The sequence below is a fragment of the Mustela nivalis genome (assembly GCF_964662115.1).
Source record: "Mustela nivalis genome assembly, chromosome: 15".
In the NCBI taxonomy this organism is placed as follows: Eukaryota; Metazoa; Chordata; class Mammalia; order Carnivora; family Mustelidae; genus Mustela; species Mustela nivalis.
In genome coordinates this window covers 80,616,511-80,639,819 of record NC_139034.1, presented here as the reverse complement: position 1 = coordinate 80,639,819, position 23,309 = coordinate 80,616,511, and the positions used below count along the sequence as shown (strand labels likewise).

Sequence of the window (23,309 nt, the reverse complement as noted above, 5' to 3'; positions counted from 1 at the left end):
CCATCAGACAACAAAATAAATAAGTCATCTGAATTGGCAAAGAAGAAGTCAAACTCTTACTCTTTGCATATCATCCGATACTTTATGTGGAAAACCCAAAAGACTCCACCCCAAAACTGCTAGAACTCATCAAAGAATTCAGTAAAGTGGCAGGATATAAAATCAATGCACAGAAATAAGTTGCATTTCTATATACCTTACCAATTATGGGTTGTAAAGATGAACTTTATCAAAGTATCACTAGTTATAATAAATTTAAATTAACCATGACAATAGAAAAAAACTTCATTTATGGTTTATCTTTCCTACAGAAATAGGATAATATGTTGTTTCCATATAAAGTAATCAAAAAGTAGGGGGACAGTATTTTAGGAAATATTTTTAAAGCATTGCAGAAAGTGAATTGGTGTAATATTTAAAATACTATTATATAATCATTGTTATATTGTAATAATCATGTGATACAGCTATAATAATTTGGTAATATGTTATTAACATTATTTTTAAAATATAATTTTGTATCTTTCAAAATTTTATTTTTGATTATTCTCATCTTAAATAAATATTACTTTTATATCCAATTCTGAACTCGCAATTTTATGTTTTTCTTTAAAGAGGATACTCCCTGCTGGTTTATATAAATTTCAGACTTCCCAAACCAGATCTCATGGCCCCAGATCTCATGTTCTGTCAACCCAAGGACATATCTTTTGTCCCCCAAGTGCACCAAAATCCCAAAGACTTTGGACTCCAGAGCCCCAACCCAAATCTAATACACCCCAGGCTTGTGGCGACATGAACTCATTCACTCACTAATGTGGCTCTAATTCTCTCTTCTTTTATGGTAGAGAGGAGGGCCTTCCCTCCTTTCAAGACTAGACAAGCATTTTCTAATGTCAATTTATTTTTTAAATTTCTATTTAAATATAAACTCAAGTAACATACAATATATGATTAGTTTCAGAGCTAGAGGTCAGTGATCCATCAGTCTTATATAATACCCCGTGCTCATTACATTTCATGTCCATCACCCTACCCTTCTTACCCGATGCCCCTACCTCCCTCCTCCAACAACCCTCCAACCCTCAGTTTATTTCCTGTGCTTTACAGTCTATGGTTTGTCTCCCTCTCTGATTTTGTCTTGTTTTATTTTTTCCTCTCTTCCCCTATGATCCTCTGTTTTGTTTCTTAAATTCCAGATATGAGTGAGATTATATGATTATATAATATATAATTATAGTTATATATAATTATATAAGACAATTATATATTATATACAATTATATAAGACAATTATATAATTGTCTGATTGACTTATTCACTTCACCTTATACCCTCTAGCTCTATCCTTGTCGTTGCAAATGGCAAGAGTTAATTTTTTTTTATGGCTGAGTCATATTCCATTGTGTATACATACCACATCTTCTTTATCCATTCATCTGTTGATGGACATCTAGGACATCTTTCTATAGTCTGGCTATTGTAGACATTGCTGCTATAAACACTGGGGTGCAGACACCCCTACAGATCACTACATTTGTATCTTTGGGGTAAATACCCAGTAGTGCAATTGCTGGGTCATAAGGTAGCTCTATTTTCAGCTTTTTGAAGAACCTCCACACCGTCTTCCAGAGTGGCCGCACCAGCTGGCATTCCCACTGGCAGTGTAAGAGGTCTCCCCTTTCTCTACATCCTTGCCAACATCTCTCCATTCCTGACTTGTTAATTTTAGCCATTCTGACTGGTGTGAGGTGGTATCTTGTTGGGGTTTTGATGTGTATTTTCCTGATGCCGCGTGACGTGGAGCACTTTTTCATGTGTCTGTTGGCCATCTGAATGTCTTCTTTGCAGAAATGTCTGTCCATGCAGAAATGTCTTCTGTCCATTTCTTGATTGGATTATTTGTTCCTTGGGTGTTGAGCTGGATAAGTTCTTTATAGATTTTGGATACTAGCCCTTTATCTGAGAAGACATTTGCAAGTATCCTCTCCTGTGCTGCACATGCATTTTAAAAGCATATTTGAAAACACTTTACCCAGTACCTTATGTGTTCAGAGTGGGAAGGAACATCTGTATCACTTTGTCAGCAAACATGGATGGAGTGAGCTTTTACTTTCTTCTGTAACTTTATGGATGCACACATATCCTAGGGTCCAAATTCCTCTCAAATGAACTAATGATAACGTCGACACAGTCCCTGTAATGTCCAAAAGCGTGGCATGTGCTCTGCCTTTAAGACCTTTAAGAGAACCCGGGGCATGGTAGAGGGGTTCTCGCGCCCCCAGCAACAGACCAAGGCAACAGAGCCTAGAGATGTGGCTTCCCTGCGATCCCCAACTGGAGCCCAAAAGGGCGGGTTTCCCATGGAGCCGCCCTGCCCTCTCTGCTGCTTTCCCCCCGGGCTGAGACCGAGATACCGCCACATGTTTTCCCCCATCCATGACACCACAGCTGCAGATGAAAACATGCATTTCTCAGATTAGCCCGCCCTGGAATGGGGGGGAAGAATGAAAGGAAATCCCCCTTTGTGCCCCATCCCAGAATAGGGCCACCAGGTAAACATTCTCTCCTAATAGAAATCTGTTGGGGAAACATTATTACCTTCCTGAATGCCAGTCAACTGCTGTTGCTAAAATCGGAGCATGATTCGTTACCACTAAGTCCCTCTAAAAAGTGCCATTTCCAAGCAGCTGATGGCCATGTGGAAGGGACAGCTGGCGTTGGAGGCGCCAGCCTCTGGGGGAGGGCAGCTGTCAGGCTCCTTTCGGTCACGGTCACTGGTTCCTGGTGGGCCTGACTGGAACCCTGGAACCGAGGGTCTGCTTCTCGCCCTCACTCTCCAAGTTCAATCACTGCGAGCTTTTCTATGCAGATAGATTCATTTGATTCCCTAAGCCGTTATTTATTAAATTTTAAATTAGGAGGAATGTTATTTGCCAACTAAACCCAAATTCCTAGACGTTCCCATGTCAGAATCCGTGATCTAAGCCCGTTTCCCAAGTGTGACATTCCTCCCTGTAATTAATATCACAGGCTTATGACTCAGCTCCAAGGCGTTCTTGGCTGTGTTGCCGACATGACCCCTGGTGATTACCAATTGTGATTTACACATGGCTTCAGGGAAAGATGCTTCTAAAATAACAAGAAGTTTTTCTTGGAGGGTGAAATCTGTTTTGAGAACCGGCTTGGGAAAAAAATTAAAAATAGCAACAAACAACTAAGTTCCCCTGCTCTCCAAAATGCAGGTAAGGCCCTGCAGGCTGTTCCCAGGCATCCAGCGAGAGCGCTCTGTCAGGCAGGTGATGTATGGGCTGCTGCGTCTTTCTGGGGGGCTGGTGAGGGGGGGCAGCCATGGGCTATTTTTAAAGTGAAATGACTACAGCTTCACTTGTCCCTCCGAACAGGCTGGACACTGTCTCTCGCGTTCTCCCTCCCTGGTAACGTTTATCATTATGGAGAAGGTATTTAACAGGAAAAGGAAGGAAATTCTTCTATGTCCACAAGCCTGGCAAGACGTAAGTGGTGCTTGAATGGTTTCTGAACACGGACTACACACTTTCCGACGGGAAAGCCATCGCGATCGCAGCGCGGCCACACCGCGACGACAAGGGCTGCGCTCTATCCCCCCACATGGGCCGGCAGGCCGCGTGTGCTGCGCTTCTGGGGGCTCTAAGTCCTTTCACTGCCCCCGGGCAGCACTGGTGGGCGCTCTCCCCTGGCATCTCAGGGGCGGCCCCCCGTGTCTGGCCAGTGAGGGGTGTTGAAGCAGCCTGAAGTCATTTGACGGAAAGGATTATGAACTTGGAGCCGCTGTGTTAGCAGAGAGCAGAGGGACCATAAGTTAAGGAATTAGGTTTCACTCTGACCAAACACACTGGAAACCCCACGCATCCCTGAGTGTCGGGGACCAGGGTGTTTAGAAAACATCTAGTTCTGCAGTGAATCCCCAGCCCCCTGGAAGGGAGGCCTCACACAGTGTCCCCTGTAAGCAAGTACAGGGGACACATCTTCTATTTGCCCGACGAGCAATCTTTCCTTTGTAGAATTTTGGTGACAGTCACGTGAAGAGCAGTGAGCCTCCCCTTCCCAGTCCCGGGGAACAGCAGAGCACGGGAGCTGTGATGAAACAGCCACTCGGGTTCTTGTCCGCGGTCACCTGGGTCACATGCCCACTGAGGGAGAGGCATGAACCTCATCTGGTGCTTCCCAGTTAGAGAGGAGTAGCTCCGCTCCCTCCAGAGGCGACAGCCAGTAGGACTCGGGCCACCCTCCATCCTAGAGAGCTGGGTGTCCATTTTGAAATTGTGTTGACGGAAATCAGAATGTACACACGGGGCGGCCAGGATGGATGGGGTAGAAGGCCATCCAGTACGCTGGCTTGTTGCAGCGCCAGCACTCCTCCTTCAGGTCCCAACCCTACTCCTCCAGTTCCGGCGGGATATTTCTCACGTGCTCCAGCCCTACCTAGAGGGCGAGCTCATGATCAAGTCAGACCGCTCAGAACTTTCTCCCCAGGATCCTGAAGCTGTTGGGCCTCTCACCTCTCTCGGATGCATCTCCACCCTCCAGCTGCTGGTTTCCGCCTCCGGGCTGTAGTGCTGGAATCCTCCGGAAGCTCTTTGAACCTGGAATGGGATAATTCCGAGCTGTGTATTTTGCCTGATCTCCCAGCCTTGCCCCACGGGTGCAAGTTGTCTTGCCCCGGCAGCAGCTGGCTGGGCGGAACACCTCTTGCCAGCTGCCTGCCTTTCCCTGGATGATTCTTCTCCTCCTCCCCCCTCCCGGCACCTCCCAAATCCTTTCTCAAATCCTTGACTCTGGGTCTGCTCCCAGGAGGCACCTGATGGGGTCAGAGGGTGTCACGTTGGCTCAATCTATAGGACAGTCTGGAAACACTAATCCACTGCGTTTTATAGGCGAGGACACTGAGGCCAAGGAGGCAGTGATCACCCAGCTCGCAGACAGAATTGACCCTGTGGCCCCTGGCAGGCTCGGGCGGTAGAGCACGGGACTCTTGATCTCAAGGTCATGAGTGTGAGCCCCACACTGTGGGTAGTTTACTTACCAAAAAAAAAAAAAAAAAAAAAAAAAAGGTCTGAGAATTCACCCTGCAACTCCTATCCTGCACAATACAAGCGTTTCTCAGGCTCAGCCTGGGTGACATTTTGGGCAGGATCGCTCTTTGCTGTGAAGGGTTGTCTTGGGTAACGCAGAGTGTTTGGTAGCCCCCCCAACCCCCACCCTGGCCTCTATGCACTAAATAACAATTGCTCTCTGCCCTCGCTATGACAAGCAACAAGACCTCCAAACTGCCAAGGGTCCCTGGGAGGAGGGATGGACTCCTCCATGGTGAGGACCACCGGCTGAGTGAGGTGCAGTTGGAAAAACGCTGCGAGAGATCAGAGGTCTACACCGCTGAAGAAAGGCAGAAAGACCGCACCTGGCCTGGTTATTGACCCTGTATAAACCTTTGGTCCAATCTGGTGTCCTCTAACTCCAGGTCTGGCCCATTTTCCGTTACGCCGGCTCCCTGAGATCAAATGTTCCATTGTTCTGCTTGTTGAAAAGTTCTTTCCTGTTGAGACCAAATGTCCTTCTCAGGCATCCACTTCATCCATGTGTGCTCCAGAGCTGTGCCGGAAGCCTAATCCCTCGTCAGGGGCTGACATTTCAACTACGTGAGGGTCGGTCATGTGTCCCCTGCCCTATAGGTTGGCACCAGCCATGTGCCAGGCACTGAAAACACACGGGGCACGGCTGTTGGACTTGGAGCTCAAACCTCTAGGCTGTCTCCTAACCTTTGAGCCAGAATTTCCAGAAGCTCAGAGTCTATGTGTTCTAAAGCTTCCAGGTAATGCTGACGTAGCCAGTATTTAGGGACACATTCATGTACATTCCAATCAGTTTTTAGAAGTTATTTACACAATTGTAATGGTGACCACCTTTTTGCTATTTCTTATATCTAGGGGTGCTTACATAGCGGTGCTGACCCCTGGTGGAAACCAGTTACCCAAGTGACACATCACCGGGGGCTGGGCCTCTTGGGGAGGACAACAGCATCCTTATGACAGATTTGAGCAAGGCTCCGTGTCACCTCCCCTCATTTAAGGGAATGGGAGAGCAAACCTAATGGACACGGGATCACAGCGCATTCAGATGAAGACCCTCACTTCAAAGAAGCGCACATAAAGAAAAAAAAAAATGACAGCAGCAAAGAAAGTACCAGGCTGGAGTAAAAACATAAAAATAGGCTCTTGTATCCACTCAAACTCAGTCACTATTCGCTCAGTCCCCCCCAAACACGAGTGATTGTTTAATTCCCATCTGCTAAGGTTTTGAGTAACATGCCCTATATTCTATTTTAAGGGTTTCTGGGCTTCCCCAATGAGCACACTATTTTCCTCCTTTTTAAATTCCCTTTTCCTCAATGAAAGAAATTGCAATGGCTTCCTTTTTTCTTAAAAGAGTTTTTCGGGTTTCCCATTCATTGTTGCACCAGCTAAATACTCCTCATGCAAGCTGAAGCCTTTGCCTCACGTGCCTTCTAGCTAGGTGTTCTCCTGTCTGATCAGGTAGAGTCCTGTGTTCCCTCCGGCTGCTCGGGGCAGGGTCCAGGACCGTCCACGGCAGGCACGACTCCTCCCTTTGGCCACAGCAGCGCGGCTGATGAGCACAGAGGAAGTCTGCGCGCGTCTGTACGAAACCCCAACCGGCCCCACCCCCACTTCTTTTTAAAGTGAAATGTGTCTACATTTTAAACTCCATCACGGCAACTGGACACCGTAGAGGAGAGCCTCTGTTCTGCTGGAGGCATTTTCTGGATCTTTTGAGGGTGATTCCATTCCACGTTGCAAGGATTGCGTGTGGGTATGTAGGAAAGAGAGAGAGAGAGAGAGAGAACATTGAGAATTGAGAGAGGGAGAGAGAACAGATATTTTAGCAAGGTAACGTGCCTGAGTCCTGGCGGGTCATGCTACCCTAAATAACTTGGGCTTGCACTGGCTGGCTTTTGTTCATAAAATGTTAATCTTTTCAGGTGCGGATCTATATAAAACTTTGGGGATTCAAGGGTGCACAGAAATCTCACCCTCTCCTCTGCTACGCAAGGTAATGTGTAAACTAACAGTCTGAAAGGATTTTGAGGGGACTCACCTTTGAAAAACTTCCTGAAGCTTTATCAAATACTAACACGGGCCATATGGCACACGCTACATCAGACTAACGGCACCAGGCAGAGGGCACGGTCACTGTTTTCTAGATTGCCTTTCAAGGCACACGTGTCAGGGGAAAAGTTACTTTCTCACGTCAACTATGATGATGGGAGAGGGAGTCGTTTGCTTTCATAAGGAAAAGTGCACCTGGTATTGGAAAATAATTCTCCTTCGCTGGCAGGCACAATGGGAAATGTCTGAAATGTAATGTAACGCCCAGAGTCCCCAGGCGCGGGAGGCGTGTGGCTGGCATGACTGCCCTCCTGGCTTCGGACAGAACGGTCGCTGCTGTACGTGAGATGCTTTGCATGGCTTACCTCCCCTCGCTCCTGCAACCGCCGCAGGAGGTAGATCCCCACGATCTACAGCCTCGACGAGGAACGCACACGGCCGAGCTAAGATTCAGAGGCAGGGTCCTCCCCACGGCATGGAGGCTTCCTTCCTGATGTCACTGTCTACTCATCAGCAACCAGGCTGCCATGTTTCCGGGGAGCAGTTAACTTCCTGGAGTTGGAGGATGCTGGAAAGGAAAGAATGGGTAAGGATCTGCCCGAGAGAGAACTTGCGCGAAGCACAGACCCGCACGGGGCACTCTGGCTGGTTTGGTGAGTTGGAGAAGGGGGCCAAGTGTTTGATCATTCGGTTCTGGAGCCGATGAAAAGGTTAAATTTTGTAGCGATCTCAGTTGTTTGCAGTCCTGTTGAGAATTAATGTGAGGGACGCGCGACCTGTCCAGGTGTGCAGTGGAGTCATATTTACTTCGGGGGCTGCGCCTTCTTGCGTTTTGTCTGTTCGCCACGGGAGTGAGCCAGTGCCCGAATGGCTGTGGGTCAGCTGGGCAGTGACGGAGTGGCCGGCGTGTCTGGTTGCTCCCCCTGCTTGCCTGGAGAGATGGGAGGGGGCGGCTCTGGGATGTGGAGACTGAGGATGGTAAACGCAGGGGTGGAAAATCATTCACATTTTGTAAACAAACAAACAAAAAACTAGGAAACATCACTACAGTGGCTAAGTATTTTGAGTCATTTCAGAGGAAAGTAGGCAAGGGAGCCCACGGCGGCCCCAGCCCACCCAAGGTGCACCTGCCGGCCGGGTGAGAATGTAGGTTCTGCAGCTGGGCCTTCTGGGTTTGGCCCCACCAGTGTCTCGGGCTGCTTTTCGAGCTCTCTGTGCCTGGGTGGCTCGCATCTGAGAACAGGCATAGTAATAGGCTCTATCTCCTAGGGGCGATTGCTGGGACTAGAATCGATGCACTTACGGCAGAACAGGGTTTGGCGACGGTACCCGCCCTGCGGTGATGTCATGTGTTACCATTTTGGTACCGATCAGTGATCCCCACAGCCAGGTCTCCTTTCCTAAATCAGGTGGTTCTCTTCACTTTCACTCTCCTGCTTTCCACTGTGGCCCTGGGAAGTGGACAGATACTATATTATCCTTTTTGCTGATGAGGAAATGGCGCAAGGGGATTAAGTGAGTTGCCAAGTGCCCCAGAGGGGAGCCAGGTCAGGCTCCTGGCTCAGCGCGTAGCACTTTCTATGATCTTGCAATGAAGCCTCAGATGGGAAGGGGGCAGCCCTGTGTTTGGTCCAAATCCTGCCTCCTCATCCACGAGGTCATTAATCCTTCCATCCACACGGTGTCCCCGATGGTAGGATATGTTCCTGGATCAGAGTCTCTTCATTAAGATTCATTTCCAAAAGCTATTAGACATTTTAGACCCCAGCCACGCCGTGCCTGTCCCCTGGCAATGCTTGCTCTGTTTTTGCATTTCTTGATGCCCAGAACAGGTGCGGTGTTGTTTAATGGTCCCCCTCTCCTGTGCTCTGCAAAACTAGGAAGGCAGCTCCTCGGGTAGCTGCTTTACTGACGGGAGAGGGCGGGTGGACTAAGCTGAAAAGCAGGGATTCTTTTCAGCTCAGCAGATGCTAAGGCGATAAGCTGCACCTTTTAGAGCCTCTGGGAGGCTCAGCCAGCCTGTCTGGTTCTCTGCTCTCCGGCGGCTGCGGTTATGGACGCGTGTCTGCACTCCGGGCAGCAGCAGCCCAGGCGCCTGCGGGAAGCACCGTGCGCCCCGGGTGGGGGCTTAGAGCCGGCGGCGGCGGAGGGGGCTCTCCAGGAGGATGGCACCGGCACACCCCCAGGAGGTAACCTCCGTCCTCACCATGACACCTTGTCACTTGCTTTCCTGGCCATGGCATTTACCGGTTAACTTCAGTGACAAGATTTCCCATCTCCTTTTAATTCTAGATTGTTCCTATTAGTGAAGCTTAGTGGAAAAGTGCCTGTAGGCAAGCGTGAGCAGAGCATTAAAAGTAATTTATTTTTTCATTATTTGCGTATCTAAATTTGTCTTGTCCTGTGTATAAATCTCAAATGGTTGTATTTTTGTCATAAGAACTTTTAAAAAGAAAGAAAATCTTGATTCATGTCGTTTTTCACCGACATGTTCTCCTGGGAGCTGTGTTGTATGTGGGCTGCATTTCTGGACAGGGGCGCGGTAGGAATAAATAATAGACCTAACAAATAATGTCAGAAAAGCCAATGTATGGCATTTCAAACATTTATCATCATTTCACACGATAAAATTATATTCCAACTCACTAAGACAGGATGCTATCTATTTTTATTAAACTAGTTTACATTAAAGGCAATTCTATCTCTAAAATCTGATCTCTCTAAAACTCTCAGACTAACATCGATAAATGAAAACATTATGTGTAATAAGCATAAATTTCTTTATCTTTATCAAGCACGAAGGGTCTTTTGGGAGAATATTTATTATTTATTATTATATTTATGGCCACGTTTCCTTATAATGTGGGTTGGTAAAATAGATCAGCTCCTTTGCCTGTAAAATGATGAGCTATTCCAGATCAGCCCACTGACTTTTTCTACCGTCTTGAGAGAAAAATAGGTCCCCAGCTGGTGCGCTGTGGAAGAGGAGAAGGACCCGACGGAGCCACGGTGGGGGAGGGAAGTCTGGAGGGGCTGGCCCGGGTCCCGGCTAGTCTGGCTGCTGGGAGTCACATACCCAGTGATGAAACCTCAGAGGGAAAGGGAGCAGCCCTGTCCCAATTCCTTGCCCCAACCAGCCTGCACCAGCCCCTGAATTTCAGAGACTTTTTTTTAAGGGTCGTTGTTAAACACGGCCATTATTGAAATGTAAGTTATGGAAACTTACTGCTAAATAGATGGTATAAAACGCAAAGGTAGGGACGCCTGGGTGGCTCAGTGGGTTAAGCCGCTGCCTTCGGCTCAGGTCATGATCCCAGGGTCCTGGGATCGAGTCCCACATGGGCTCCTTGCTCGGCAGGGAGCCTGATTCTCTCTCCGCCTCTGCCTGCTTGTGTGCTTGCTCGCTCTCTCTCTCCTTCTGTCTGACAGATAAATAAATGAAATATTAAAAAAACCCCGCAAAGGTATAATTAAAAACCAAGGCGATGACTACTCACAACTCATCACGACTCACTTTACTACGTTTTGAGGTTGTCTTCATGGAGCTCTTCTGCTTCCTGGCACCTGCTGCGCTGCCCGGTGGAGAGCGGGGCGGGGTAGGGGGGAAGCACCCGTCTCGGGGGGCAGCCTGGGTCGTTTCCCGGGGTGGGCAGTGTGGAATGGGAGCACTCCCACCGTGGTGATCACCAACCCTACAAAGCCGTGCTTCTTCCCCTCGCCCCGAGCTGGTGGTTGAACATTTCCCGGCCACTGTCTATTCCTCTGCCTTCTGACCATTTCTCCAATGGGTCTGTCAGCCTCTCAGCTCGAGGGGACAGGCTAGGGCCTCTTTGGTCATTCACAGGTAACGAGTTGGTGGTACTAGATGTTAGGAGCTTCCCCTAGTAAGAGGTGGGTGAGGGCCAGAGGTCTCCCTCCTGCGCCTGCAGCCTCCCCACAGCCCCTACCAGCACAATGTCTCCCGTCTGACTTGCTCACTGTTACTGAGCAGGCTCCAGCACGGTCAGTGAAGTCCTAGGTCTCTGGAAGCTCACTTTTTAGGTCGGGGCCCAGAATTCTCCCCTCGAGGGTAGATCTCACACTACGTTACATCGGTGGGGGGTGGGGAGGCGGCAGCTGCCCCTGGAGAGCTGTGGACATCTGTCACGCTTCTTGACAACCCTGTCGCTGTGCTAAAGACCGTTTCTCACTTTGCTGCTCAAGGACCCTTTTTGGGTAAAATACAACAAAAATTCACGTCTAGAAAAACCCAATGAAAATGCATGCGAAGACGAAACACCAGCCCCGTGTTTCGGTAACGGGACGCGGTCAGATTGCTGGAATCGTTTCTCGGAGGGGCTCCGGACGTCTGCTCTTCTGCGACGCCGCGGGGGTGCGGACTCGCAGCTCAGGATGGCTCTCGCGCGGGTGCTAATCAGCACCCCCCGAAATCGCCTGCCCCCAGTTAGGCTTCTGCAAACACCCTCCACCCCCACCCCAGCTTTGTGCCCCGGGCCACCTCCTCCTCTAACGCCTCGACGGGACGTTTCTGATTAGAGCAGCTCCAAGGTGAGGCGACCACGCCCTGGGGCGGCCGCAGCCCGCGCTCCACCTGCTGCTAGAGGTCCCGGGCGGGGCGGGTGTCAGGGAGCAAAGGCAGGTTTCCCGCCGGTTTCCCTCCGCTCCTCCCTGCCCGCTCCTTCCCACCGCGCCACCCGCCCTGCTGTCCTGAGGACGAGGACGGCCCTGCTGGCGCTCTCCCCCCCCCCCCCCATTGTATGTGCTATTTGCGAGCTGCTCATGGGTTTAAAGGGTATTTAAAGCAATTGTAACTTAATAGGCCGGGCTCATCTGACCGCCTCCCCCGGGACCGCGGAGCTGGCTCGTCTTTGGGTGACGTGTGCCTTTTGAGGCGCAGTTGTAGGAAGGGTTTAAGGAACACGCTCCAGCCAACATGTGGGAATGTTACTTCGCTTCAAGATCTAAAAATAGTCAGGTCTGTGTTTGCCCGGGGCCTCCGCCAGACGGCTCACTCTCGCCCTGCGGCTGGCCAGCTGGTTTCTCCGGCGGCGGGACCAGAGCTGGGGATGGAGCCGCACCTCTCTGGCCTCCGCCACGCAGCGCATGGCCCCAGAGCATCCCCTGGTGTCTCACCATCTCGAGGAAACATCACACCTGGACTTCGTGTCCCTGTCATCCCGTGTCATTCTGTTTTGTGCTAGTTTGCAGCCACGGTCACTGCGGGCGTCACCCCGTCTCTGGGAAAGCCCGTTCCCTCCCCATCTTACCAGCTGTGCCCCCTGCGTGCTTGATCTGGATCAACAAATCACAGAAACCGTTTTACTTCCCCACCCCCACCCCTGCAGGTTCTAACAAGATAGAACCATCTCTTCGTAGCCTCCAGAAGTTTGTTCCCACCGATTACGCCAGCTACACGCAGGAGCACTACATGTTTGCAGGCACAGAGATCGTCATCCAAGAATCCATAGAGAGCTACGGAGCCGTGGTGTGGCCAGGGGTGAGGCAGCCATTACCTTTGGGATGTGGGGCTTCTGGGGCGACAGTTCCACTCGGCAGGGCTGCCGTGGACAGGCTGCAGTGCTCTCACTTTGGGCTTCTGCAGGGGAGGGTAACTTGTTGGCCCGGGGGCTGGGGGTTCACTTGGTTTCACAAAACCCCAGTATCTCTCCCAGAAGCCATCATCCCCTCTGGGCCATGTTTCCTGAAACATTATTTCTTTTACATGAAGGTCAGCTTGACTCTATCAGGAAGATGAAACATTCATATGAATTTTAAGGGAAAAAAAAAAACAACCATCAGAGCCATGTGCTGGCTTCCCTTCCCCACGGGGGTGTCCCCAGGGAAGCAGGTAGGAAGTCGCCTCCCTCTCCTCCCTGCAGCAGCCGCGCGAGCGGGGGGCATGGGAATGGGGAGAGGGTCTGTGTCAGGAGTCAGCCTGCTGGCTGTGGCTGCTTGCTGGCCTCCCTGACCTTGTTACTCTACGGGGCCGGTGGGCGGCGTGAGCACTCGTGCAAACGCTCACGCCACCACCTGGGATTTCTCACACACACTGCACCTGCCCGCGGGGAGGCAGCGGCTCAGAAAAGTGGACTCATTTGGGAGAGCTGTGCCACCGGCTTTGGGACAGCGGCCCTCCGAGGCCCGCTCTGTTGTTCTTTGGCTTCAGATCCAAGCTGCTCTGTCCTTGGTGGGGGACGGCCTGGGGTTGGGGTTCAAATACAGACGGGGGACTCGGAGGTGCTGCCACTCCCGGGGTGGGGGTGGGGGGCAGACGTGCCATGGAGCTGGGGGGGGGGCGCCGGCCTGGGTACCAGCGGCAGGTGATGGGGGCCAAGGAGGGTGGCTGAGGGGGAGGGGCCGACAAAGGGCTCCAGCTCCTAGAGCCGCAATCCGCCCTGCCCGGCACTTCCCCCTTTGCCGGCAAGTAGGATTTCCTTCACCGGGAAATGCTCTTTGGTGTAGTAACAAGTTTGAAAACCAGCACACTGCTCCCGGCTTCCTGTTGTAATAGATTTGGCGAGTCAATGACCACAGCAGGTGCCAGATCAGGAAAGGAAGAGTATCTGTCCACAGGACGGTTTTATTCTCATGGAGGCCTCCACCCTTCGCGCCCCAAACCCCGGCCTCTCCTGGCACCTCAGTGTCCCGACAGCTGCGAAGGAAGGGGTTCGCACGAAGTGGGAAGACACCCCTCCTCGTGGGACTCTGAGGGCAGCGGTCTGAGCAGGAGATCGCTCTCCCACGTCCGCTCCCGGGCCGGGAAGGTGGGGGTGTTCGCAGGGCCCTGGCTCCTGAGAAAGGCTTTGTCTCCAGGCCGCCCACCAGGCACGCACTGACTTGGCAACCCCTCCAAGCACGTCTTCTTGGTGGCTCTGGGTGACACTCTTCCTCATATGGAAACCCTGTCATCACAGATCACTATCCTTTTTCTTCTCCAGAAGCCCCTTTCCCAGCGCCCGAGCTCTTGGCTTTGCTGCTTGTTCCCCGCCCCCACCCACTCCCACCCTCCAGGCACAGCCCCTCATCCTTCAGCGCCCAGGACACCCCTCGCTGCCGCCCCCCGCCCGCAGCGTGTGCCTCCGTGACGCCCCGCGCCTGTCTGAGCATCGGCTACAGGCCCTTCCCCAGCCCGGCCTCCGCCCTCCCGGAGCGGAGACGCGACCGCAGGGTCCCTGGGCCTGTGGGCTCTTCCCTGCGAGCACACGGGGGTGAGAGGCAGCACCCGGGGCTGGGGCTCCTGCGGCATCCCCACAAGTTCAGAGCAGCCACGCGAAGACGAGAGGCCGGAGTGCACAGGGACAGAGTCCGGCTGGCTTTGTCCTCACGTCCTCCAGCCCGATCCCTCCCCCGCAGCGCTGCTGAGACCCGCGGGCACACACGTGAGCGGCCCATGCGACAGCGCAGATCCGCGGCCACCGTCTCCCCGGAGAAAGGTCAGGAGAAGGCGGAGGCGGAAGACAGTGAAGGGACAAGGAGGGAACGTCTGCGCGTCTGTCTACCAAGTTATCTTAACTCGTGCACAGCCTTTTTAGCATCTCCTTGCTGCTCCGCGAAGGGCGGTCCACAGACAGGCAGGTCGGCCATCGCCCGGGGGGCTGTAGAAACGCCTTCTGGAACCTCCTCTCCCCCGCCGCGCCCCACTGCCCCGAAGTGTGCACACCCCTCGCAGCCCTGTATTGATAGGCTGTATGGATCGATGGCCGCCTAAAGGAATAAACTGCCCAGTTGTCCAGAGTAGCAGACAAAACTTGAACCCACTTGAACTTGGAGGAAGGAGTCGGGAGGGAAGCGGTGAAGATGTACAGCTGTGTTCTGGAAGCAGGTGGCAGCCGGTGAGACCAAACCCGAGCAAGAGGCTGCTGCTCTCAGACCTCCTTCCTGCACTTGGAAGAGCCCAGGGCACCTGCCTCTTCCTGGACCCCCACCCAGCGCCTTGGGCTAGAGGCGAGTCAGCGAGTCTGTGTCTCCAGTTCCTCGGCTGCGGATCAGGCCTTTCCTGTGCCACAGGTCCGCACAGGGCACTGAGGGCATAACTTCTCGCGAGCCCCTCAATAAACCGCAACTATTAACATCTCTTGTCGTATTTGCTTGGAGTAGGGAAGCGGGGCTCGGGTGGCCGCTGCTCTCCAGTGTTCCCATGCTCGGTGACAACTGCAAATATTTTGTTTTAGGCCACGGCTTTGTGCCAGTATTTGGAGGAACATACAGAGGAACTGAATCTCCAAGATGCGAAGATTCTTGAGATTGGTGCTGGACCAGGCCTCGTCTCCACTGTGGCCAGTATTTTAGGTTTGTCTCTTTACTGCTGACTTTGTTGCAAAACACGCTGGCTTTGACAGCTTTCTGTCTGGCCTGCTGCGACACGGGTGCTTGGCCATGATTTCACTCATGGAATTGCCTAAAGGGTCACGAACTAGGAATTGGTACTGTTGGGCCCCAAATAAGATAGTCACACATGAGAGAGCGGCTAGGAGACCTGCCTGGCCCAGCAGGGACCGAGGAAGCTGAAATTCTGGAGCTGTGACTCTCCTATTGTAAACAGCCACGTTATGCTGTCTCCTGGTTTTCGTTGCGAATATTATAACTAACATTTTGAAGAAAAATAAGTGAGTTAATCCGAGGTAAAGGCAGGTTTATACACCAGACGCAGGTTGCGAGCAGGCGGTGGGCACAGCTGAGGCACACTTGTGCCTACCCTATCACAGAGCTTCTAGCAGAGCCAGTCTAGAAATGGGGGATCTGCTTTGTGAACTCATGTCACCAGCTTTAAAATGCCTAACAACTAACAAATCTAGGTTGGAGACGGGCAGTCCTACAAAACAGATCCGATCTTCGGATAAACAGTTTTACAAAGAAAAACATGATGATTATTAGGCAGCTAATTATCCTGAAATCTCCCAACTCCACTCAACTGTTTCTTTTTTTTTTTTTAAAGATCTTATTTATTTATTTGACAGAGAGAAATCACAAGTAGATGGAGAGGCAGACAGAGAGAGACAGAGGGAAGCAGGCTCCCCGCTGAGCAGAGAGCCCCATGCGGGACTCGATCCCAGCACCCTGAGATCATGACCCGAGCCGAAGGGAGCGGCTTAAACCACTGAGCCACCCAGGCGCCCCTCCACTCAACTGTTTCTTAAAAAATGATAACATTATTCTATTTCAGTGGTTCTCACCCAAAGGTGATCTTGCCCCATAAAGGACATTTGGCCACATCTAGAGATATCTGTGACCGCCACGAGCTGGGGGTGGAGTCAGGGGGGAGCGACTTGGGACATGGTCAAACGTCGGACAGCGCACAGGGCAGGGCTTGCACGGGAAGTTATCCAGCAGGACTGGGTTAGGGATGCCCAGCCCACATGTCAATTCGGACAAAGCTGAGAAGCCCAGTTCCATTTCTTGTGACTCCCTGAGCGTCTGTGTCCACTATGCTGCCTGCAAGTTTCCAGGTAATAAATACAGTTTTCTCTCTATCTCTTAGGAGCTCAAGTCACAGCAACGGATTTGCCTGATGTCCTAGGAAACCTGCAATACAATCTTCTGAAGAACACGTTAAAGCGCGCGGCGCACCTGCCGGAAGTGAGAGAGCTGGTCTGGGGGGCGAGCCTGGAGCAGCACTTCCCCAGGTCCACGTTTTATTATGACTATGTTCTGGCCTCGGACGTGGTCTACCACCACTACTTCCTGGACAAGCTGCTCGCCACCATGGTGTACCTTTGTCAGCCAGGGACAGTATTGCTTTGGGCAAACAAATTCAGGTTCAGCACCGATTACGAATTCCTAGATAAATTCAAGCAAGTTTTTGACACAACACTCTTGGCTGAATTTCCAGAGGCATCAGTCAAAATTTTCAAAGGAATATTAAAATGGGATTAAATTAAACAGAATGCCTTTTGAAACAGAAGTGTGTCTTTTGAGCAGTTTTAGAAATCATACTGTTAACAAAAGACTTTTTTGAGATGGAGAAGGTAGTGCGTAATAACAACTTTATGCCAAGAACAAACATTTCGTATTACAGCAGCTTTCTAAAATACCCTGCTTAGGATTATCTGGTTAATCTAAACATTTACAAAGAGTAATATGAAAACTTAAAAGTAGCTGTGTTGGCTTCCAAAAAGTCTCAATTGTTTAGCAGACTGTACGTGAATAAATTCATAAACAAGTGGATTTCTCTCTTGTTCTTTCTACTGCAAATCTGTCAATACTATACTTTGGTCACATGGTTTTTGAAAGTGAGCTTGAAAGCGTTCTTCAGTCTTAAGTTTGAAGAATCTACTCACACAGATTTTAGCTGTAGCAGAAGGAGAGGCTACTGAGTGACAGAAAATAGTAACATGGACTAAAAGTGAAAAATACAGGAAAGGTAAAGGAATATGGAAATTTCAAGGATGTTGTCTTCGGAACCTCCTAGGAGAATCCACTCTACAAATACCCTGCTTCCATGCCAATGAACTGTTGGGATCATTTCAAGTTAGATTTCTGGATTGTCTGTTTTTCTCTCATAGATTTATGATTAAAATTTCTAGAAAAGTAGGAAAGAATGGAATTTTTTTGTTGTTGTTCTGATAAAGAAAGGTTACAAAAAATCTAAAGCATCGTGATTATAAAATGTTAAAAGCTTCTTTGATAGGGGAAAACAATAAATAATTCAGCTACCACCATTTCTCAGCATACATACTCGAAGCTTTAGCCAGTGTGGGAAAGCAAAGGAATAAATCGTGCACACTTAGAATGTAAGAAAAGGGACACTATTTATGGATGATAATAAGATTGTTGAATGTAAGCCCGGGTCAGCAAACCTTTTCTGTAAAGGACCAGCTAATCAATATCTTCAGGCCACATACAGTTTATACCCAATATGTGCATTATATACATATTTGCAGCCAATTACAAAAATTCAAGACCTATTCTTAGCTTGTGGACCCTGCAAAAAACTGGCTACGGATTGGATTACATGGTGGGGGCTCTGGTTTGCTGACCCCTGGGACTGTGGATAAGCTACAGTGGCATTACTGGAACTCATGAGTTTAGCAAGGTTGTCCAATATCAATATAGAAAGCTCGTGAATCATTACAGCAAGGGACCTGACCCTTAAATCTCTTCTTAGACTTATAAGTGGATTTCTTTCACATTTCCGGGACAAAAGGATATGATGATCATATGCTTATTTCATTATGTTCTAAATGGACACAGGTCTGCCCTTTTAGAAAAGCCAGATTGATTACAATCATAGAGACTGTTTGTTTTCAAACTTTTATAGGAAAGTGTACATATATTGAAGGTAGATGAATCGTACACTTAAAACATGTGCAGTTTATTGGGCAGCAACTACAGTTCAATAATTCTGCTGAAATAAGTAGATGGAAAAATCATGAACCACCCCCAGCCCCGCCATGGATTTTAAACTCCTGGCAAATCTTATTTTATCTATACCTCCACCTACTTCTCCAAATCTGTGTTAATTTGAAGGAAATAATAGATATACTTTCTTCTGTAGATTTGGCATATATATATATACATATATATATATATATGATGACACATAACCATAATAATCACCCTAAAAATGTTTTATGTAATATGAAATTTTATACTAAGTAATTTAGTATTACATTTTAATATTTTTTAAAAGCCAGGGTTCCAATTCCCATTTGTCTCTTAAATGCCATGACATTAGTTCTAGAGTTTGTTTGAATCGGGCCCCAGGTGAGGTCCACGTTGGGCTCACTGGTTGGCCGGTATGTGTCCGGAGTCTCTTTCAACCGGCAGCTTCTCCCTCCCTCTTGCTTTTCCCTCTGGCCATTTATCTGCTGCAGAATCCGAGCTGTCTGTCCTGTAGCACTTCTACCAACTGCGCTATGCTGATAGCGTCCCCAAAGTATCTTTAGTATACTAAAGACATCAGAGTATCAAGATGTCCCTCCATGCTGTCCTTCCTGTAAATTGGACATTTTTATGACTCAGCTTTGGGATCACGATCACCCAGACCAAGCTCAGCTTAGACCAAACTCCAGCCAAGTTGGATTCATGAGTGAAAAAAAATGTTGCTGGAAGCCACCGAGTTTTGAGGTAGCTTGGTAGATCACAGAGGCATATAGGTTAGTACCTTTTAGAATCACAAATAAGATGAAAATGATAGAAGATATTTCCAGCTGCTTTATATTCTACTCACATTTTGGATAAGACTTGGCATAATCAGATTCTAGAACTTTCATGTGATGACTGGAAATGCAGGCAGTCTTGGACATCTGTCCTTGATCCTAGAACTGTCATTATTCATGTTTGACCCTAGAGAAGACATGGCTTCAATAAATTTTACACTTGCTTCTTGAGTTTTTGGAATCCTCTCACAAAAGCAGGGGTTCTAAGCGACAGAGACAAGAGACCTTCGGGGGAGGGTGCAGCTGGCCTGCTGCCAGGCAGTGCGCAGCGCCGTCGACTGTCTCTGCCCCTCGGCCCGCCTGCCGCGCGCCCTTGGGCTCCGGGAGGGCCGCTCCTGTGGCTGACACCCCCGGGGGCTTCATCGGAGAGCAGTACTTCCACCTCCCCCTCCCTTCCTAGCCTCCTGCTCCTCTTAGGACGAAGGCAGTTTTTTCCCTCTTGTTAACCATGTTCAGACTAATAAAGTTCAGTTCTTATTCTTACTTTCTCATTCCTGAAGGAAGTCTCTGTTCAAGAGTGGTTTTGAAGATCAGGGGAATGAAAGGGACCCTCCCTTCCATCTCCGCAGGCTTCTCTTAGATCCTACAGAGAAAGACAAGAACACACCTTTGGATGGCTGGGCCACTGAGAGCAGAGAGCGGAACACTGCAGAGGAAGGCTCAAGGTAAGTCAGATGCAGTCAATTTGGGGTTGGAACAGACACACTGACTATTCTGGATGAGGCCCATGAAGGTCTAGGGACGGGCCACATCAGGGCCTGAGCCAGGACGAGCGCGCAGAGACACCGACTGGCAACCCAGACATCCGGCCGGGAGAGGGCAAGGAGGAGAGGGACTGAGTGGGAAGGAGCGGACCAGCCTGTGCTGTTCCAGGGCGAAGACAAGTTCCCCGAGGGAGGGGTGACAGATCCCAGGATGGCGAAGCTCCCGCGGATGACAACTGGGGAGCTGTCCCGGGAAAGGCGCCAGAGACCTGTGCCGAGCACACGCTCTGGACCATCTCGAATGTTTCTGTAAGCAGTACCTAGTTCCTTCAGTTATCGTCAGTGCATGTGGTACAAAAATTGGCCGCTATTATTGGAAACAGGAAAACTGTCCCTGGTTTTCTTTCCTTTTCTTTTTTTTTTTTTAAAGATTTTATTTATTTGAGAGATCACGCACCCGAGAGAGAGAGAGAGAGGGAGAGAGAGCGAGCACGCGCCGGTGCGCACGCGTACAGAGGGGGGAGGGGCTGAGAGAGAAGCAGGCTCCCCGCTGAGCAGGGAGCCTGGATGTGGGGTCCCATCCCAAGACTCTGGGATCATGACCTGAGCTGAAGGCAGAAGCTTAACCAACTGAGCCGGCCAGGCACCCCTGTCCCTGGCTTTTTTGAGTACTATTTTACAACCAATATTAAGAGTAATGATTTTATGGAGGACACTTTCTTCTAGAGCCTGTTCGGATCCAGCTGTCATCACGGAGGCTGCATGGTAAGGACAGAAGCAGAGGCTGACAGCAGCCAAACTATGAAAAGAACTTAGATGCCCATCAACAGATGAATGGATAAAGATGTGGAAACACACACACACACACACACACACACACACACACACATGGAATACTATGCAGCCATCAAAAGAAACGAAATCTTGCCATTTGCAACGATGTGGATGGAACTAGAGGATATTATGTTCAGTGAAATAAATCAGAGAAAGATAATGATCATATGATCTCTCTGATATGAGGAATTTGAGAGTCAGGGCTGGGGGTCGGGGGGTTAGGGAGGGAAAAATGAAACAAGAAGAGACTGGGAAGGGAGACAAGCCATAAGAGACTGTTCGTCTCAGGAAACAAACTGAGGGTGGCTGGGGGGCCGGGGGGGTCGGGAGAGGGGGGTGGGGTTATGGACATTGGGGAGGGAATGTGCTATGGTGAGTGCTGTGAAGTGTATAAGCCTGATGATTCACAGACCTGTACCCCTGGGGCAAATAATACATTATATATTAATAAAAAAAAAAAGCAGAGGCTGACAAGACAGCCGCCACGTCAGGGCTTCTCACCACGTGTTACACTGATGGAGCTGATCGTTCTAGATCAAAGCAGATTTTGCCAGTCTGTAGATGTATATGCAACTTCCACAGCAAACTAACCAATATTCATTCTAAAATTTTACGATCTGTGGAAGACTGAAGTCCCCAAAGAGAAAAGTAGTAATTAGAGACAGAAGTTTTTCTTACAACTGAGAACTAGGATGTGGCTTCTTCAACCTTTAAAACAAAAGACTTGCCTGAAAATATTCATGCTTTACCAACTGTACTATTAAAAAGCTCCATTATTTAGTACCTCCTCCTGAGAACACAACACAGGTCACTTGTTTGCTTTTCAGTACCGGAGAGAGGAGGACCGGGAGGCCACGGACTCACGGCATCACCTCACGCAGGGGGCCACCAGCGGGCCTGTGGGGAGGGCCCAGCTGCTCCTGCACCTGGAGCTCCACACTGGTCTTGAAGAGTGTCTCCAAAATCCAGCGGCGGCTGAATTCTTCTTCCACATTAAAAAATTTAGCACAAAGACCAAAGCCTGACGTAGAAAGTAAGAAATCAGGGAGCTCGGGAGCAACGGTGTTTTTATAGAAGTCCTATTTGAAGGAACCTAGAATTAATTGTATCTTCACCTAACTCAGAAGACAGTCTTTCAAAATAAATGTACTACCAGAAAGTTTCTAACCTTAAATTTATGTTAAAATTGGATGCTACTTTCATGCGCTTAAGAGAAAGTGTGATGTCCTAGAAAATGGGTGACGTAGTGTGTCAGTGAAAAAGCACCTGTGAAGATTTTCTACTTCCTAAGAGTAATGAGAAAACTGGCAAAAATTCTCAAAGGCAAATCTTTTCAGAAGTGTGGGAACTGGGGCGCCTGGGTGGCTCAGTTGGTTACACGGCTGCCTTTGGCTCGGGTCGTGACGCCAGGGTCCTGGGATCAAGCCCCATATTGGGATCCCTGCTTGGCGGGGAGCCTGCTTCCCCCTCTCCCTCTGCCTGCTGCTCCCCCTGCTTGTACTCTCTCTCTCTCTCTGTGAAATAAATAAATAAAATCTTAAAAAAGAAACGATGAAGTAGTGTGGGAACTAACCAAAGGACTGGAGCAAGCTGAGATGAGTTGACTCAAGTCAGACGGCCGGACCTCAGTAAGAGCAGCACAGTTGGACGTTCCCAGCTGTCCTGTTCCATCCCATCTCCAGCTCCGCGAATTGCCCGGAAATCCCCCAGCCTGGCAGGCCCTGAGGGAGCCCCGCAGGAGTGGGAGCTCCTCCCACGCTTGTAATGGTTGTTCTCCAGAAAACCTCAGGGGCAAGGCCATCTTCATCTTACGAGACTCCGCTCTCTCTCAGGCTGAGGGGCCTTTTCCCGAAGGAGCGTTTGTCTAGATGATTACAGGCAACTGTGTAATTTTGTGGCTACCCGAGATGGTGAACAGTTGGGGCTAATCCAAAGGCTTAAAAGGAAAAGCTGGGAAATGAGACGTTCACAGGGGCTTTGAAACCTGACGTCCAGAAGGCCATGCACATCCTAGGGCTACACATCCTCATGAAGAACCTAAGAAGGACCCACGCTTTCGCCTGCGGCTGCCCAAGGAGCTCTGTGTGAGCAGGTGGCGCTCACTAGGAATGGCCAAACGTCACGGAACAGATTCTATAATTAATAACCGACCAGTCAGTCAGTCGTCCTACCCTTTTCTAACCCTCTCAATTTCCTGACTGGATGAACATGTATACACGGGAACCTGCGTGACCGAGGATGAAAGTACGTGTGTTTGTGAGAGAACAAACGTGTGGTTGTTCATGGACGGGCTTTAAATTCTAGAATGCTCAGAAACTGTATGCAAAATGCTGGCATACGTATCTATTTTTTCATAAAGGCTCTAATGTTTTTATCATATAAAGAGGTCAACTAACACAAAAAACAGTTATGAGAGACTAGGTAAGATTAACTGGCAAGTCTTTTATAAC

At 49.6% G+C, this 23,309-nt stretch overlaps 1 protein-coding gene across 1 annotated transcript; it reads left to right on the top strand.

Annotated features, from left to right (window-relative positions):
* Window positions 1-9,216: 9,216 nt before the first annotated feature.
* METTL21C (methyltransferase 21C, AARS1 lysine) lies at window positions 9,217-17,366 on the top strand (the record flags this gene model as incomplete). Its single annotated transcript, XM_082700904.1, has 4 exons — window positions 9,217-9,352; window positions 12,509-12,660; window positions 15,335-15,452; window positions 16,642-17,366. The coding sequence occupies 4 exons, from the start codon at window positions 9,217-9,219 to the stop codon at window positions 17,034-17,036; spliced, it is 801 nt and encodes a 266-aa protein (XP_082557030.1). The 3' UTR covers window positions 17,037-17,366.
* Window positions 17,367-23,309: the final 5,943 nt, after the last annotated feature.